Source organism: Tripterygium wilfordii, chromosome 8, assembly GCF_013401445.1.
Source record: "Tripterygium wilfordii isolate XIE 37 chromosome 8, ASM1340144v1, whole genome shotgun sequence".
Taxonomy (NCBI): Eukaryota; Viridiplantae; Streptophyta; class Magnoliopsida; order Celastrales; family Celastraceae; genus Tripterygium; species Tripterygium wilfordii.
This window is the reverse complement of record NC_052239.1, coordinates 2,256,812-2,274,749: the sequence shown is the minus strand read 5'-3', so window position 1 is coordinate 2,274,749 and position 17,938 is coordinate 2,256,812. Positions and strand designations below refer to the sequence as shown.

The window sequence follows — 17,938 nt, the reverse complement described above, 5'->3', positions numbered from 1 at the left end:
GTAGATCACAAAGAGTGCCAAGCTTAGGCCCAAAGCGAACAATATCCAAGTATTGTCCGCTTTGGGCCTAAGCTTGACACTCTTTGTGATTTGTATGGACTTATTTTAGGTGGGATATCCACCTCACTCACTTTTCCACCTTCAAAAGGTCATGGTTCGAGTGAGTTGCCTGAAATAAATTCGTGTGGGTAAAAAAGAGTGTCAGGCTCAGGCCCAAAGCAAACAATACGTTGGATATGAGGTGGGCGATATAAAAATTCCCTCACAATTTTTAGATTCTAATTCCCTCTTTCTGATCACAGAAGGTTCAAATTAGGAGCGGAAAGGAGTCAAAGGACGCTTATAACTGTTATATTGAATCATTGATGCATCCGACCCAATAGTGATGCCCGGATATGTAAATAAAGAGCGAACCGCAGTCAATTTGCAAGGCCTGTTAAGGAAGCGGGTATAGACCGGACCCGATTCCGATCCTTGTAGGACTTTATTTTCTCTGTGGTTACATGTCTAGTCATGGAGTGACGGGCGGCATTTGTGTGAACATTTGAGGTTCACTGCGAGAGAGATGCTCGTGGTGTTCAAATTCTCTGAAAATGGCAGCAATACCTTGCACTAGTTCCTTCCATTCCCCAACAACCTTCATCAACTCCTAAACTATGCCTGTTGGATTCCGTTAAACAATAAGAATAAGTTGAAGAATCTCAATCCTCGTCTTCCTTACACTTGAAAAATCTCAATCCTCGTCTTCCTTCACCTCCAATTGCGGATTTACCTTTTGACCTATCTCATCCACCCATCGATCACGACTTCCTGGTGAGCCCTACGTTCTTCTTCTCATAGAGACAGATATATATACTTGTAATATATGTAATTGCATATTTTTCAACGATTGAGTTTTGGCTCGCTTTTTACTGAACACTGTGACAGATTCAGGGGCGAAAGTGTCAGAAGAAGGGATTATTGAAAACTTTGACAATGACGATGAAGCATTAGATGCTTTTGATAATGGAGTTGTGGTTATGCCTGCTATTAATTCATCTGAAATCCAGTAATAGATTTACGCTTATGCTTATGATATTGACATGAAGATTTGTCTGGTTTTTGGAGAAATGAAACTACAATTCATGATTTGTGGAATTAGCATTGATAGTGACTTTTGAATGTGGATCATGAACATTGTATCAAAATTGTATAAGCTTGGGATCGTTGTTTACGGTTCAAATGCGTTGGAAAATCAAATAGGAACTTAATTCGAAGATCTCCTCTCTTCCCTTCGTCTGTGTTGATTGGCATGCCTCGTCCTGGAATGACCTGCTCGTATCCTGGATATAGAATGTCATCAAAGGACAGACTCATATTCTCCCCTCCGATTAGAGGAACTGTAAGAGAGCAACCAGTGAGAGCCTTCACCAAGGGGATCTGAACCTTCACCTCTAAGTCTTCTCCATCTCTCTTAAACAAGGGATGTCTTTCCTCATCTATTGAGAATATTACATTGGCAGGGAGGTTGCCTGGTCTCTCATCGCCCTTGCCCTCAAATGTTATCTTTGTCTCTTTCTTCCATCATGGTTGTATGTTTATCTTTAGTACCTCATGCTCTTTGACAACGATCTTGCATCCATCCCATAATCGAATTACATCAATTATCTGTAAGCATGTGTGTATATGCAAAGAAAGGAAACAACATCAGCTGCACAGGGTCCTACTTTAGTGGCAGAGTCCGGGGCGTGGATGTAGACATCTCTAGGGTTTGGGAAGGGCAGAAGCATTGCATAGAATGATAGAAGGAATGTGGCTACCCGGGGTCCATGATAACATCTCTGGTGATATTGATCCTTTTGACGCAGCCAAAGCACAAATCCTCAAGCGTGCATTCGAAGGTCCTCTCAACGGGTGGAAGTTTTCTCCGGGCAGTTCGATTGAGAGAATATAATCGGGGTGGCGATTGAGAGAATATAATCGGTGTGGTGCTCCACCTGCTTGCATTTCTTGACAGAACACTAGGAATCTCGGATGCGCTCTTGCGACTTGTGCTTCTGGTTGTGCTTTTTGATAGAGACTCGGGAGGTCTTTTTGTAGACGATTCTGGTGCTGATGACGTTGGTGTCGTAGGAAATTTTATTGTTGATGTGGGTGCTGTAGGTGTTGATTGCATTCTTGGTGTTGTAGAGCTGCTCTTGCTTTGACATCTTGAAAGGTATGATCCGGTTGGGGTTGGTGTCGGACTCCTCCGGCTTGTAGTCCTTGAGTGAAATGATGATCGACGAGAAAAGAAACCAATATCATCCACACTTTCATGGTGAGAATGAGCTCCTGCCGTGGTGGTTGGGTCTTCTTCATTTGCAAGTAAATCTTCTAACTTCCTTTCATTGAGAACCTTATAGTAGACATTAATTCATCCTTTTTGCTTGAAAACATGGACGGAAAAAATCATGCATGCATGGATTTATAGATTTCAATTATTTCGATACACACATATATATATGTGCATATGTACCTTGTAGGCTTCATTGATTTCTTTGAATTTGACCTCAGCTTCGTTCTTGTTTGATGGGTTCTTATCAGGATTCCATTTCGTAACAAGTGATTTGTATGCCTTACACAAATCTTTAATGGTTGCAGTCTTGGTGATTCCAAGGATGCTGTAGGAGTCTTTTGTTGAATCTCCCATTAGAGGAAGAGAGGGATCGGTAGAAATTGAAGATACGCAACCAAGAAGGAAATTGAAGCCTCTTTAGTTGTGGAAGGTCCTTTTATTACGCACCATCTGTTTTACTTGGAGGTACGGCAGTTTCTATGTTTAGAGGTTATTTCACTTCCATGTCCTATATTTAGCTAAATTTTGAATTAATCCACCCGCTTTTCCTAACCACTATGTTATTTATATGTATTTTCAGTTTTCCCTTGCTAATCAGCATGTAGCTACAACCAAGTTTCTTCTCGTGTTTGTTTATACACACACACACACACACACACACTCTCTTTTTATAATCAAAAGCTAGTTCCCTGTTGACATATGTATTGAAATCCTGCATACTGCATAGCTTTCTATTTGGGTGGGATATCGTAAGTGTAGACTGATATTCTGCATACTGCATAGCATTTCTATTCGAGTAGGACATCATAAGTGTGGACTGATACGAGTAATACAGACATTGCTTCTCTCTCTCTCCATATATATCTATATACAAAAGGTTGGAGGATCCACCCGTTTGCTGCAACCAGCTTAGATGAGACCCTAAATCTTCTTCCTCGCCATACCCAAATCAGACCCTAGCTTGATTCGCGTAGTTCTTCTTCCTCGTCTGGATCGTTCTTTCCCAGCTTGAGTCTCATGGCACTAATTAATTTATGTTCTGAGAATTCCATGGAACTCATCTGGCTGCCAGAGCTACCCATCCAGCAGCAAACAAACAGACAACACCAAGAGCCCTTGTTGCCAGCAGGTCCTTCTTCTATCACTCTTTGGCATCGGCCTTGCACAACTCCTGAAAAGACCACTCTCTTTGGAGGAGAAGGTGGGAAAGGTGTGGTGGTCTACTACTCATCACAGGTATTATTGTAGCTTCACTGCAAGACTAAACGGGGCTAAAAGCGACACATAAACGTATAGATCAATGATAACAACGATGAACACTATATGCATCCCATTTTTAATTAAGTGTATCCTATTAATCCTTTAAAAATACACTACAGTGGGGTGTATTTAGTTAAAAATGGGGTACAATATAGTGCTCATCGATAACAACCCAGCCGAAGATTCTTAATCTATATACTACTTTCTTGTCGTAATCTTCATCAATTTATATAACATGCTCATGATATTATATTAATCCCTGTGAGAATTTTCCATGTATCACTGTGGCGTTTTGAGTTTAGCAGTTGTGAGATTTTCTTCTTTTGAAGCCAAACTTCCCCCAATACCATATTATTGTTTGCGTCCAAGAACTTGGCTGCATGAAGATTAAACTAAATATTAACAACTAAACTAATCCAGATCTATTAGTATTTCTTTTCATGAGGTTTGTTTACACGGCTATGCCAGACAACAACCATTCAGTGTTATATGTTGTCTTTTCCAACTAAAATTAATACAAGATTTTCATTGTTTTCATGCTTCAATTTTGGGTTGCTCACACGATTACTTGTAAATCACTCAATCTGACATAATTCATTTTTCATAGATAAACATATTATGATCTAAAATTTTCTAAAATCCACAATCCAATATATAATGGTGGAGAAAAAAAAAGCAGATAAGTTATAAAATTGAAAAAACAATAACGTGAAAAAACAAAAGTGTGATGTGATGTGACACAATTTTAAAACCATCGAATTAGAATTGTAGAATAATATCCTTATTATAGATTTTTTATTCGGAGAATGCTGGGCAGTACCCGTTAGTGGGGCTTTTGGCCATCTTGGTCCAATTAAAAAACTGATAGACATAAAACTATCAAGCTCATGTACATTTACCTTACTACTCTCTTAACGTTGTCCTTCCACTTTCTCCCACGAAGAAGGCAGTAACATGCTAGCTTCGACTTTCAGAGAAAAAAATCGGAGATATCAACATTTAGGGACGATCGTGCAACTTCCGCAACCACCTACAACAAATTCAAAATCAAAACGGATTAACTATCCTTCACAAGTGATTAACTTCCATTCTTCGTTCATTTAATTTGACCTATGTGTCCAACATTTATCAAGTGAGCATTAAAATGACATTTTCCGTTTTTTATTCCGAGCCTAATATTTTTTTCAAATGCCCAAAAAATGCAAAATTTTGTCAATTTCTGTCTTTAAATTAAGAGTACAATGATGACACGTGTCGAAAATCTATTGGGTGTTGCCATGCAATACCTTCGTTTACCTGTACCATCAACTCAGAGTTCTCGTGCCAACAACTGTACACATTAGCGCTTTCGTTCCCGCCTCGATGAACGAAAAGGATTCACAACCGTCGATTGTTCCCGAAATGCCACTCTGAAAAAGAACTCGACTGCTCATTACTTCTTGAGTTCTCTCCAAAACCGCCAACACACTCTCTCTCTTCGCTGCGTGACCTTCTCTCTCCGCGTGAAGGTATCTCGCTCTTGTTCCCTTCCACTACTGAGAAGCATGTGTGTAGTTTTTCCTCTATGAATGTGTGTATCTTTGCTTCTTTTCTTGAAATGTGATTTCTTCATATTTTCTATCTTTAGAATGACGAAGAAACTGAGAGAATTTCCGGAAGACAAGAAGGCGGAGGAGGTTGCTTCGCCTCCTTCTGAAGCACCGGCGAGCCAAACCTCCTCGGCCACAGGAGGCTCTACTGAACAATTGATGTTGCTGGAGAATTCGATTGTCTCGCCTGAGGAAGAACTGGACAAGTCAGCACAATCAAAGGAGAGAGAGAAAGACAGCTCTATCGTTCCAGCCCCGGTGCATGATACTTCCTCAGAAGAGGAGTCGCTGAAGACTCAGGAAACTGTGGAGTCTGTGAAGACTGAGGAAACGTTGGAAGATTTGAAATCGAAGTCGTCAGAGTACATAGTGATTGAAAATTCGAAATATGCTGAGAAATCGTCTGTTTCTGAAACCAACAGTTCAAGTTCTGGCGAGAATCCCTCAGATACTCGTGAAACTGGAAGCGATGAATCTTTCACAAAATCTGGCGATCTAGACTCTAATCTTTGCATACAAGGAAGCTCGAGCTCGACTGAGAAACGTGATCAACACTCTACAGAGAGTGATAGTCAAGAATCCTTTGAGGAAAATCCGAATTCCGTTGAGAAAGAAGGATCAACGCCAGAGGAGGAGTCGGATCAGAAACCAGCTGTGGACGGTGCAGGCAGCCGGAAGCTGGAGAAGGTGGCTAGTTTGGACCTGAATTTGAACATAGATTTGAACCTCATATCACCGGCCGGGACAAAATCGAACGGTGGACAGGGGAGCCCCGTGAGTGCTAAGATGGTGGAAGAGGCTTGGGGAAGACTCCAAAAATCCTACGTGACTTACAAGGGAAAGCCTGTTGGGACTCTCGCGGCTGTGGATCCCGGTGCCGAGGCTTTGAATTATAATCAGGTATATAAAGTCATTCGTTTCTTTACTTCAACAATCAAGGTCCATAAATGCGCGATATATATGCCATAACAGTAGGGATATTCTTTTTTTCAATACAATTAAGTATCTGCATCATAAAAACTAGGGCATTTGGAAGCATCCTTAATTTATTCCCTTAATTGATGTATTTGCTCTAAATTTATTAGTGAAGCCTAAATTTATTAATTGATGTATTTGCTCTAAATTTATTCCCTTAATTAGTTCATCCTTGATTGTTTCTCATAAGTCATCTCTGATTGTTACATATATTTAGTTTGATCTTGTTTGTCAAAAGGTTTGAGGCATTGGTAATTAACTTAAGCGTTTAGGTATTAGACGATGCCTAAAAATGATTAAATTTTCCTCTCCAATTAGCTTAAGCTTTTAAGAGAATTGGTGATTTAACACTTTGTGTCCATTAATTATTTGGCTGACGACTATTCATAAATTGTTTAACAGTAGACATTTTCATACCTTCTGTTTCTGTTTTCTTTTTTATTTTACGAAAATACAAAGACCTGTTGTTTTTGCTGCCAACGAAGTTATATGAAGCAAAGCTTAAACATTGGAAATAATCATTGGGAAGTATCTGTAACGTTCATTTCCTCTCGTATAAATAATTCATAATCCGAAAGAACATTAGTAAACACAATCCATCGAGAACGTAAGGTTTTGATTTCGCTAAGCAGTGCAAACTCAGTATTGTCTGCCGCCATGCATATTTAGATATGACATACTGAAAAATATATAGATTTATGATGTGATTAAGAGAGTAACATGTCCATATTGCTGCATTGATCTGGTCACCTATTGAAGTGAATATTTTCTTTCCCTAATTGAAATCTTCCAGCTGGTGGAAGTACTTGCTTTCATTCCCTCAGTCACATTTGCAGATGACAGGAATAGCACATGAATGTTTTTCTTACCTACATTACAAACTAGAATGCCCCTTAGCCAGTTAGTTGCCAGAGAATTCGATCCAACTAGATAGCTTGAACCAACAGCAACCATTGATGCCTTATAAGTCTTGCAAACTACAGGCATTCACATTTGTCTCATTTTCTTTACCCGTAAAATGATTGGTCATGTTTTCCCTTTCTTTCTCGAAGTATAAGGATTGCCCTGATTTATTTTAGAAATGGCAAGGAAGGGATCATGTTTCTTTCTGAGATATAAGTAACTGCTAGCCTTTCGTTTTCATTGGAGTGGAAAAGTTCTGTGGTCTCACTTTATTCTCTGTTGCAATTGCATTTGTCCAATTAATTCTAGATTTGCATGCTCCGGTTGAGGGGAAAACTTATACACATTGATATGCACAGACTTATGAGCAAACGTCAATTTTTTTATTTTTTTTTTCTGACTGAAGCAGACTTTGAACATTTTCTCATACGGATTTTTCTGGAGTGGATTCACTCGTTGTGAGCACTATCATGTCCTGTTATTTCAACTATACTATAAGCAGTACTGATATATGAATTTGGAGCATTTCTCTTATCGTACATGACTTCATTGACTTCTTTCCTTTCTGCTAAATATCTGAAGGTTTTTGTGAGGGACTTTGTTCCCAGTGGCCTAGCCTGCCTAATGAAGGCCCTTGCAGAAAATGATGCTACAAAGCGCACTGCACTTACAGAACCTGTGAAGAATTTTCTGTTAAAGACGCTCCACATCCAAGGTTGGGAGAAGACAATAGATAACTTTACTCTGGGAGAAGGTGTACTGCCTGCAAGTTTTAAGGTTCTTTTTGACTCGTACCGGCAAAAGGACATCTTGGTTGCAGATTTTGGTGGCAGTGCAATTGGAAGAGTTGCACCTGTTGATTCAGGTTTCTGGTGGATTATACTTCTACGGTCATATACCAAGAGCACTCATGATTATGCACTGGCAGAAATCCCAGAGGTGCAGAGAGGGATGAAGCTGATACTCAATCTCTGTCTCTCGGATGGCTTTGATACCTTTCCAACACTTCTTTGTGCGGATGGATGTAGCATGATTGACAGAAGGATGGTGAGTTTTCCTTTTAACACTTTTCCTTACAATTTGGTGTAAGGGTTGAGCCTTGTTTTTAATTACCTATACATTGACTTTCAATAATTGCCCTTAATGAATTCTAATTTGTAAATTCAACGTTTACTGGAGCAGGGAATATATGGATACCCAATTGAAATTCAGGCACTCTTTTATTTCGCACTTCGGTGTGCTCGGCAGATGCTAAAGGAAGAGCGCGAGAAGGAGTTGCTCAAGCGAATTGATAAGCGAATCACAGCTCTCAGCTATCACATCCAGAAATACTACTGGCTGGATTTCACACAGTTAAATAAGATATACCGTTACAAGACTGAGGAATATTCCCATACTGCTGTCAACAAGTTTAATGTCATCCCAGAGTCAATCCCCGACTGGGTCTTTGATTTCATGCCTTTGCGAGGAGGATATCTGATAGGCAACGTCAGTCCAGCTCGCATGGACTTTCGATGGTTCTTGCTTGGCAACTGTATTGCTATTTTGAGTTCTCTTGTGACTGTGGAACAAGCAACAGCAATCATGGATCTGATTGAGGCGCGTTGGGAGGACTTGATAGGGGAGATGCCTTTGAAGATCACTTACCCAGCTCTAGAAGGACATGAGTGGAGGATTGTCACTGGATTTGATCCGAAGAACACACGGTGGAGTTACCATAATGGCGGATCTTGGCCAGGTTAGTGCCATGAACACCATGGAATAGTATTTGATTTCCCTAGTGCACTTTCTTCTCAATTTCCTAATGATATTAAAAGGAAGTTTGCATGCATAGTGCTAAAGCTTTTTTATGTTACAATGCTATGCAGCAAAATATCTTCGATTTGCTCTAACTCAATAAACCATTACTATGTCTCGATCCAGTTTCTAAATAAGCAGGGTCACTCTGCATTGCTCCCATAATCTTGCCCAGTTTAATCAGTTTAGTTGAATACCCTATCAATCTTTACAAATCTTGAAACTTCCCTAGTAATCTGAGGACAAAGGTCCTTTAACTGATTAACGTTTAGTCTTTTCTCTCTTTCTTGTTCCTTCTTTCTTGTGACTTAAAATCTTATGGAAAAGTAACAAAATTCAAATAGAAGCAAATGCTTGACATGTGGATGGTGTTTGATCTGTGCAGTTCTGATATGGTTACTCACAGCAGCATGTATCAAGACTGGTAGGCCTCAAATCGCCAAACGAGCTATGGACCTGTTGGAGCAGCGCCTCTCGAAAGACGGGTGGCCAGAGTACTATGACGGGAAAACTGGGCGTTATGTTGGGAAGCAGGCAAGGAAGTATCAGACCTGGTCCATCTCTGGCTATCTGGTAGCTAAAATGATGATAGAGAACCCTTCCTACCTCCCAATGATCTCATTTGAAGAGGAGAAAAAGATAGCCAAGCCAAGGCATACCCGTGCTGCTTCGTTTTGAGAGGAAACATACCTATACAGAGTTAAGGGGAAAGCTGATGAAATTGCAGTAGCTGGAAACTGCTTAGACACAAACATGGTAATTGATTGCATGATATCCCAGTAATAGTAGCTTGACTGATATCAAAAACTATACACCCACACACATCTGATTTCCATAATTCATTCAGATACTATCCCAAACCTCTTTTTCCTCCCCCTCCAAGATTTGTTTCCTATATTCTTTTTGATTGAGGATATTAATTGCAGTTGTCTTCCTGCTCTTTCATGGTAGAGCTGAATTTTTTTTAAAATTACTTGGTGACTATGTTCATGGTTTCTGTGGAAAGAATGCCTTGTTGGACTTGCCAATGGGCCGTTTTATACATGATAGGGCCCAGACACTCATGAAATTAAGGTTTTGGGCTTGAATTTGTCCAGCCCAATACACAAAGGTCTATTCTCAAAAGCCCAAAAGCAATGATAATCGTATGCTTTCCTGCCTTCTTAACGGCCAAAAACACCAATAAACAGACCCAAAAAAAAAAGGGAAAGTATATGTAGGTATGCCTCTCACTCTCTCTTATTGAATTGAAATAGAGATGGAGAACAATTGCAGCTTCATGTCTTGCGAGAAGTTGGATAGGGTTGCGAGCTGGGTGGGCACGAACGTCGCCTCCGCTTTCTTCGCATCCCTCGAGCGTTGCTATTGCATCAACCTCTCCACTACCGACCCTGACGAAGACGATGACGACACCAAGGATCTCCGTCCCCTCATGCTTTCCAGGCCCGCTGCTGTCCGAGATTCAGATTTCCAACCCGCTCCAGCCGGAATCGCCACCGCCAATAACAACAACAACAACTCCGGTTGAATTCGATCTTCTGTGGTTGGTTATGTTTTTTGACCTAAATCTTATGCAAAATGTGTATAAAAGAGTGTGTTTTCTTCATCTTTTTTTCTTTGATTTGTAATATTTGAAACTGTATATTTGAATTTTGAGATGGAATTTTGCTTTGATTGGATGAATATATGTAGATAAGGATCATCCAATTTCTTGTTTACTGCAAATCTTGAATGGGAAAAATCTTTACCTCTCCTGTGAAATTAAGCATCATCGAGATTTCTTATGAGGAAATTTATGCATTTGCAAGTTCCCTTTGATGTGCTCTGTTATTATAAACCTACAATATTGTTGAGCTGATGAATTTAGGGGATTTCTTGACCTAGATATGCAGATATGAAGAGAATCAAGAATGATCTCTGTTTGGTAAGTGACTTTAATTATTCTTATTGTTTATTTGATTGGTGTGTTTAAATGACGAATTATTAAGATCTGAGTCTCGGCACTCTAATTTTTTCATAATCTTGCCGGAACTTGGTATCTAAGTTATACTTTAGACTTTGGGATTTCTGGCTAGAAAAGAAAATTGTATTAATGAAGTAAAATTCAACCTCACAAAAAAGTAAAATTTGGATTGCATGCAATTGCATTACCTTTGAACTCAGATTCCTCATTCATATGCATCTACATTTCTCAGCTGAAGGACAAGATTCATTAATTGGCAGCTCATAACTTTGTCTCCATGGTTTTTTTTTCCAGGAAAACATCAATCTTCATTGCTGCTCCTTCAAAAATCCTGAACCAGAACTTTGGCTTCTCTCCTCAGCACAAAAGTCACACATTCGCTGGCCATGGTACCTCTTTGTTGCATTTCATAGATAGCTGAAGAGTTAGAGGAAATTGTAAGTTGTATCAGTTCCTGTCCAAGTGATTAACCTATCATCTGTGTACAAAACAAATCAATATATAAATAAATATAAGAGAATGCAAAAGAATTTCACGGGTTGCTAGAAATTGTGTTGATACAGAGTTAGGTTGTTAATACTTCTTATTCCATATGCATGTTGAGGTTTGGAACAAACAGCTTCTTGTGTAATACTGGTACCATGATAGCCAGAAACACACACTGTCTCGGATGGAATGTTGCTGAAGAGAGGATAAAGATCACATTAGTTTATCATTTGGGAATTAACTTAATGGCACTAGTAGGATTTTAATTTGCGGAATTGGATAGAATTTTTTGTTTATTTTGGCCTCTTGAACTGAAAACTCTTTGCCAGGACTTCTAAATAAAAACTTTCTGAATCAGTAGCTAATAATTTAAATTACAGAGAAATTCTTACCGGAAACTTGCTTGTGCTTCTAATTGTAAGGAAAATTGATGGTGATTGATGTGTTGCACTCATTCTTTTCAGTTGTTTTTGGGTTAATAAAAGAGCGGGATGCTGTAAGAACACCATTTACATACGTGAAATATTCACATACATTTGTTTGCAGGTGAAATGTATTCTGGAAAAATCTCTCTGTATTTATCTAATCAAACTAATCTACTGACGTAGTAGTTCGCTGGGCTATTGAGGTAACAAAGTCTTCCTCACTTTCTCGTTTACCCTTAATTCCCTCTCGTAATCTTTCAATATGGAATAGTTAACATGCAAGTGCAACTTCTTGTATATAAATTATGGCTGTTACTTTCTTTTGGGTGTTTGGTGGTATTTCTTTAGTCCCATGACCAATTGATTGATGGACTTCCACGTAGTTTAGATTGACTAGAATAATCTGATAGTTTTTAAATGTTGATACTCATGTGAGATTGGCACAGCACCTCGGGAGTGGCGTATGACCTGTGCAACACAGTTGCTATGACCAGTGTACCCACATGGCAAAAAACACCCTTGGAGCAAATGCTCCATCGTTTTTCAAAAATCAAAACCTATAAAACACGATCATTTTTTGCATAGTCCACCTATAAATTCGTGAAATCCACCATTCTTCTCTTTCTCCGCTCACTCCAGAATTTCATAATGGCCTCCTTCTCCTCTGATGTCGGGACAAAGTAGCTACATGAGTGGGACTTGTCACTGTCGATGCTACTTCATTGGGGCGTTGGATTTTGTTTATTTGTTATGATTCTTTCAAATCCAGGTTGTTCGTCTTCTTCATTCTGATTTCGACTTTTTCTAGGCCTAAGTTCTCTGATTGCAAAGTGTGTCTAACGAGCCCAACAATTGAAAAGCTAGCTTATCCAACTTATAATTTAGTGGATGGTGTTGTGGCAATCAACAATGCTAGGGATCTCAGTAATAACCATCCCAGAAACATCCCAACAATGTGTGGCATGCATGCAAACATTGTGTATGGTGACATCATAGCAAGGAATCCATTGAAAATCACACTCAATCAATGCATGTCACACACTTTCGAGATGCTTCTGAGATAATTATTATTTTTGTGTGGCTATAGATCTTGAATGGTTGTTTGGTGGGATATTATATATGCAGGACCAGGTTCTCCTCCTTTGGGATTTGGGACATTTACTGAGAAAGGTCGATTTACTATTTGTTTCGATGGATTTTCCATATTAAGCAGGAAGAAATTCAAAAACTTCTTGCGCAAAACACAGTGTATTAGAAGCATGGAACACATTTGCAATTCTAATTGCTTTGATGAGAAACCTATTTGGTCAAATGCTTATATGCAGCAACTGCTTTCAGGTCTACAGCATTTGCCATGAAAGTGGGATTTTACGCCGAGACATGGAAGGTTCTAACTTGTTGATAGACAAACATGGAATGCCAAATAAACAAAACATGGGTCCCAAACCTGTCGCTACTTCGCCCCGACACCGGAGGAGAGAGAAAAGAAGGAAGAGGGGGTGATTCTGAAATTCTGGAGCGAGCATATGAAGAGGAGAGAGAATGAGGAGAGGAAGAAAATAATGGGAGAGGAAGAGAAGAATGACCGATTTCACTAAATTATGAGCAGGCTGTGCGAAAAATTAGTTGTTTTTTAAGTTTTGATTCTTGAAAAGTGACGGAGGGTTTGCTCCGTTATACAAGGGTATTTATATAAGCTTAACAAAACATAATTCTATGGGCCCTAACCCCTAAGCCCCAAGTCACTAACAATATTCAAACACAAGTAACTGTGTTCAAACGTCAGTATAAACTTATTTCATTATATATAGCATATGGTTCTGCCAACTCTGATCCGCAAACAGTACAGCTTACTTTAATTGATCCTCCCTATATTCACACAATCGGAGTTCCTGTGGGTGGACGGGCTGTGATTCAATTTCGTGGAGATAATCCAAATAATTGAGGTTCAATTTACACATGTATATTGACACAATTGATCCTCTCATATGTATGTCTAACTCGTACTAATTGTTGTATACCATTATAGGCGTATCATATTGAGATACACCAGTCATGGGGATTGGGTACAGTGCCGATATTAAAGAATGGGAAGGATGAACTAGAGGCACTTCCACGCCCTCCAGCAAACCTGCCTCATTGTTAGAGCCATTGGAATCTCTCACCTCAAGTGTGTGCATGATGTGTATGAGACCATCAAAGAATAAATAGTCGAATGGAACTACAGATTCATTTTTCAGAATCCTGATAGACCTAAGTCGACTATGACTGAGAATTAATGATTCAGATACATAGAACAGTAAACTTCCGATATGAAACATGCCTTGACTCTATAAAAATTTAAATAATGAAAAGTGCATATGATATCAAAGACATACCCTAAACTAGTGTAGTTGCTCAGCTGGTTGCCTGCAATAAGCCAATAACCAAAAATACCATTAAATTATGGATCCAGATTAACAATATTTTGTATCATTCTACGATAGGTTTACGATTCAAAAAAACTCATATTATGATCAGGTCATTGAAACACAGTACATTGTACTGTTTACTATAGGAATTATACCCCTTGGTAATGAACTAATTGATTGCTCCCGTGAATCAACAGAGTAAACCTACACTGAATAGGCTTCTTATCTTCTGATTTTTGGAACTGAATAATGAAAAGAAATTAAGCTCCTCCTGAAGGCCTCTTTCCATTTCTCAGATGCTCAATAAAGGAAAGATGCTTTGCATGCAACTATGCAAGGGATATCTAAAACTTTTTGGATATTATAGCTTTATTACAGCTTCTTCTATGTTCCTTTTCTTTTCCTTTTTGTAGATAAGTGGGGTTCTAAAGGAATTGAACCAATGACCTCTTGGTCATGGAACTTAGCCACTAGGCTAAGACCCACTATGCTAAGACTTAATCCCAAAGGTTTAGTGCTGCAAAGACATGAACTTTTCTGCCTGAGATATAATGAGCCATACAATTCTGTATGAGCCATACAATTCTGTTCATGTCACTTTACAAACATCTTTTGCTTCAATTCATTTCAGATAAAATTAACAAGTTTATACAATTCTCTATGACACAAAAAATGGTTTCAGGCTGACAAACCATTAAAATTCGCAGCAGAGTCTATGGATTAATTCTCTCTGAAGTCCAACACTTTTCTTCTCCATTGGCACTTTGGTTGGAGGTAAACATTATCCTCTGGCTACTCTTCAAATTGTAATAATCAACCTACAAGCACAATCAATTTTCAGGGAACTAAAAGAAGAAAGATAATGTGGAAGAAACATGATCTCTCAGACAGTACATTAAAGAACAGAGAAGTTATGGCACCTGTTCTGGATCGACGATTAGGAGACAAAATGCAGCAAGAGGGCCTGAAGAATTATCTAGAGGCGATACCTCAAGAGGTTGTTCAGTTAGACAAAGCCTGCCTGGATCAGGCCCCAAGTACTGTGATCTTGATTTGAAAGAAGTGGCAAACCAGGCTCTCTCTCTTTGCTGCATAACAAATTCAAAAAATTAAAGGAGGAAAACCCGGATAAATCGCAAGGTCAGATAGAACATTAAAACATTTGCAACACTTTACAGCATATTCAAGAATAGGTTCTAAAACATCTTGTTGATGAAAAAATAAGACAAGTCACCCCCTGCAAATTAGGATCCCATTTAGTTCTTAGTGTTGGCACCTAATAATCTATATAACGACTGCTGTTTACAAGAAACTATTTTCCCGGTAACATCAGCATGTATCTGTTCAAAGCTTGTAGAAAAGATTTAACCATTGCAAGACCAGAAAATCTTAAACTTCAGTCTAAACTACAAGAATATGTGCACAATCTTGTTGGGCATATAGCAGCCTTTATTCGACTATTACCTTTTCTGAGCTTTGTTACAATAGGCAATAGCTGAGACCTATATGTTAGCCAATTTTTATGTTTATACATGCCAGCCGTTTGCAGAGAATGTAAAAGAATTTGCAGAACCTTGAAATTTGGCAAAACAAACTTAAGAAAGGGACTAGCTACCATGAGAAAGTGATTATATTATAAAAACAAGACAATGTGCTTATTAGTAATGGCGAATAGTCTAACTACCTGAAGCTTTATAGGATCAGGATTTGAACCGTCAATGACATCAACTCTTCCATTGATCCGGAATTGCTCCCAAGAGTCAGTAAAATACCAGCACATCTAAACATTACAATGTTGATTCATATCAATCCCAGCTCATCAGGACCAAAAAAGATCCAAGGAAAGGAAACAATTAAACTCGAAGGAAGTGCAAAGCAATGCATCTTATGATATTGTTAAAAATAATCTGAATTATGCAGCTAATACTAGAGTTACCTCTGCAAATGGGCAATGCTTAAGATCTTCAATCTACATGTGCACCCAAAAAAGAAATGAAAAAAGGTTATCAGTACAGAGACCAAACAAGAGACTCGAAGCTGGGAGGTGAGTGACCCAACGACTCGCAAACACATACACACAACACACTGGCATAAAAGAAAATTTATGTCACATAATGATGGCTAATGTTTAGAATCTTCACTCACTTTCTAAATTGAAGTTGCAACATAATACAAATCCAGACAATCAATGCATCAGGAAAACGAACTGACTACGTGTTTACCTTGCGAGTACGGGAATCAGTGTTGATTTGAATCCTGTCACTATTCTCTTCGAATCCCCTGCAAAACCCCAACCATAAGAACCTCAATATCATTAACGATCAACGAAACTTTCCGAGAGAGTGTACCTGAAAACCACAGTTCGATTGGAAGGTCTCCCGGTAGATCCGACTGTTGCCTGAATCCCCCCAACACAAGTCAGGTTCACCAGTCATCGTAAAATCGAATTCAAAAAATGAAAAATCAAACATAGGCACAGTTGTGTATACATATATATAAAAACCCAGAAGACATACAAGCTGAAAGAACGAAGAGTGTTTAAGGTGAGAATTGGACTCTATTGCGTTCAGAAGAAGCTGCTTCCATGGCGATGTCGGTGTTGCCATTAAATCAGATCAAGTCGAGCTTTCCAAATACAATTAGGAGATGCGCTTAAATTTCGTTTGGGTTTGCTGATCACTAATACTGGACCTTTTCAAAGTGGGCTTGGGCCTCTTGGTCATGGGTTTTAATTCGTAGACATGAAAAGGAAGCCCAATAGATTCATTGCCGTAGGCCCATAATATATTTAAGTGATGCACACAAATTTCGTTCCGCCCATTATTGAATCTTTCAAATCGAGCTTGGGCCTCTTGGGCCAGATAATATGGTCATTGGCTTTAATGTGGACACTCAACAAGGCATCGTGACAAACCAATGGGCTTCATTGCTATAGGCCCATAACGAAGAAGGGAACCGTGAGTAGTCAATGCTCTATCGAGAAAATATTTCGTGGCTTTGGTATGTAATGTGTTATGTTGATGTGGTGTACCAAGACTAATAAAATCACGACAATTCATGATGTGTCAAGTCAAATCATGGATGGTTGAAATGAAAATAGTTAGTTTATAATCCAAATTTGAAGTTATTCCCAATCACCCATGAAATGTCGCTATGTTATTGATTATCATACACCATATCAGCATGTGACATAACAAACCAATACCATTGAATATTCTGTCCAGTTATGATATAGATCACAATCGTTGGTATCTCAATTATCTCAGTTGCTGAGTTGTACCCACGAGATATCATGTGCATCATGTGGAACATATGGAGAGCCCACAAATTCACTTAAATAATATTCGTACAAGTCAACAGCTGAGATAACTGGACTACCAACAATCGGGATGTTTATCATTTTTTTCGTATTTTCTCATGCTCCATCTACAAAATCCAACGTCGCTCAAAAGCATTTAAGGCTGCCACAGAATGGTAGATATGCATGTCATTATTTGTAAAAAAAAAATACATCAATCAACATCATGAGCTTGTATGATTAGCAATTGGGGGCGCAAAAGAGTTGCCAACTTGCCATATTTTTCGTGCAACCTCAAATAAATTGTTCATGACTTTTCTTTTTTCTTTTCTTTCCTTTCATGTTCGAGTGGGACGGCCCAAACCAATAATTGTACTACTTTTAGAGTCAAGGGTCACTTTCCTTTTCCCACCAAATTAAATTATTTTTATGCAAAAAACGGTGAAAGATTTTCCTTACAAGCATATGAGTTTGTTGAAGTACTCCCAAGATATGGGACAATATTGTCGATCAC

General features: G+C 38.8%; 3 protein-coding genes and 1 long non-coding RNA gene across 10 annotated transcripts; 3 read left to right on the top strand and 1 right to left on the bottom strand.

The window, feature by feature from the left end:
- Positions 1 to 495: 495 nt before the first annotated feature.
- LOC120004443 lies at positions 496 to 2,898 on the top strand. The gene is made up of 3 exons (XR_005469537.1): positions 496 to 813; positions 2,143 to 2,346; positions 2,623 to 2,898. It is a non-coding gene; the product is annotated as an uncharacterized LOC120004443 (long non-coding RNA).
- A 2,013-nt stretch (positions 2,899 to 4,911) lies between these two features.
- Positions 4,912 to 9,832, top strand: LOC120003815 (probable alkaline/neutral invertase F). Its single transcript, XM_038852916.1, has 4 exons — positions 4,912 to 6,066; positions 7,627 to 8,091; positions 8,227 to 8,782; positions 9,227 to 9,832. Exons 1-4 carry the CDS (start codon positions 5,146 to 5,148, stop codon positions 9,517 to 9,519), a joined length of 2,235 nt encoding a protein of 744 aa, XP_038708844.1. The 5' UTR covers positions 4,912 to 5,145; the 3' UTR covers positions 9,520 to 9,832.
- Positions 9,833 to 10,016: 184 nt separating this feature from the next.
- On the top strand, positions 10,017 to 13,766 carry LOC120003262. Of its 7 annotated transcripts, XR_005469320.1 has the most exons (5): positions 10,017 to 10,364; positions 10,734 to 10,765; positions 11,099 to 11,193; positions 11,837 to 11,918; positions 13,054 to 13,766. XR_005469320.1 is itself a non-coding variant. In XM_038852168.1 (4 exons), the coding sequence occupies exons 1-4, from the start codon at positions 10,100 to 10,102 to the stop codon at positions 11,838 to 11,840; spliced, it is 396 nt and encodes a 131-aa protein (XP_038708096.1). In that variant the 5' UTR covers positions 10,017 to 10,099; the 3' UTR covers positions 11,841 to 12,194. The 7 variants fall into 7 exon arrangements, 3 of the variants coding, with proteins under 3 accessions (XP_038708096.1, XP_038708095.1, XP_038708097.1); XM_038852168.1 differs by lacking the exon at positions 13,054 to 13,766 and having other exon boundaries at positions 11,837 to 12,194; XR_005469323.1 differs by lacking the exons at positions 11,837 to 11,918; positions 13,054 to 13,766 and having other exon boundaries at positions 10,726 to 10,765; positions 11,099 to 11,378.
- A 157-nt stretch (positions 13,767 to 13,923) lies between these two features.
- On the bottom strand, positions 13,924 to 16,779 carry LOC120003261 (pyridoxine/pyridoxamine 5'-phosphate oxidase 2-like). Its single transcript, XM_038852166.1, has 8 exons — positions 16,643 to 16,779; positions 16,475 to 16,524; positions 16,349 to 16,406; positions 16,063 to 16,095; positions 15,811 to 15,906; positions 15,047 to 15,214; positions 14,819 to 14,944; positions 13,924 to 14,124 (listed from the first exon to the last, which is right to left on the bottom strand). The coding sequence occupies exons 1-7, from the start codon at positions 16,730 to 16,732 to the stop codon at positions 14,840 to 14,842; spliced, it is 600 nt and encodes a 199-aa protein (XP_038708094.1). The 5' UTR covers positions 16,733 to 16,779; the 3' UTR covers positions 13,924 to 14,124; positions 14,819 to 14,839.
- Between the last annotated feature and the right edge of the window lie 1,159 nt (positions 16,780 to 17,938).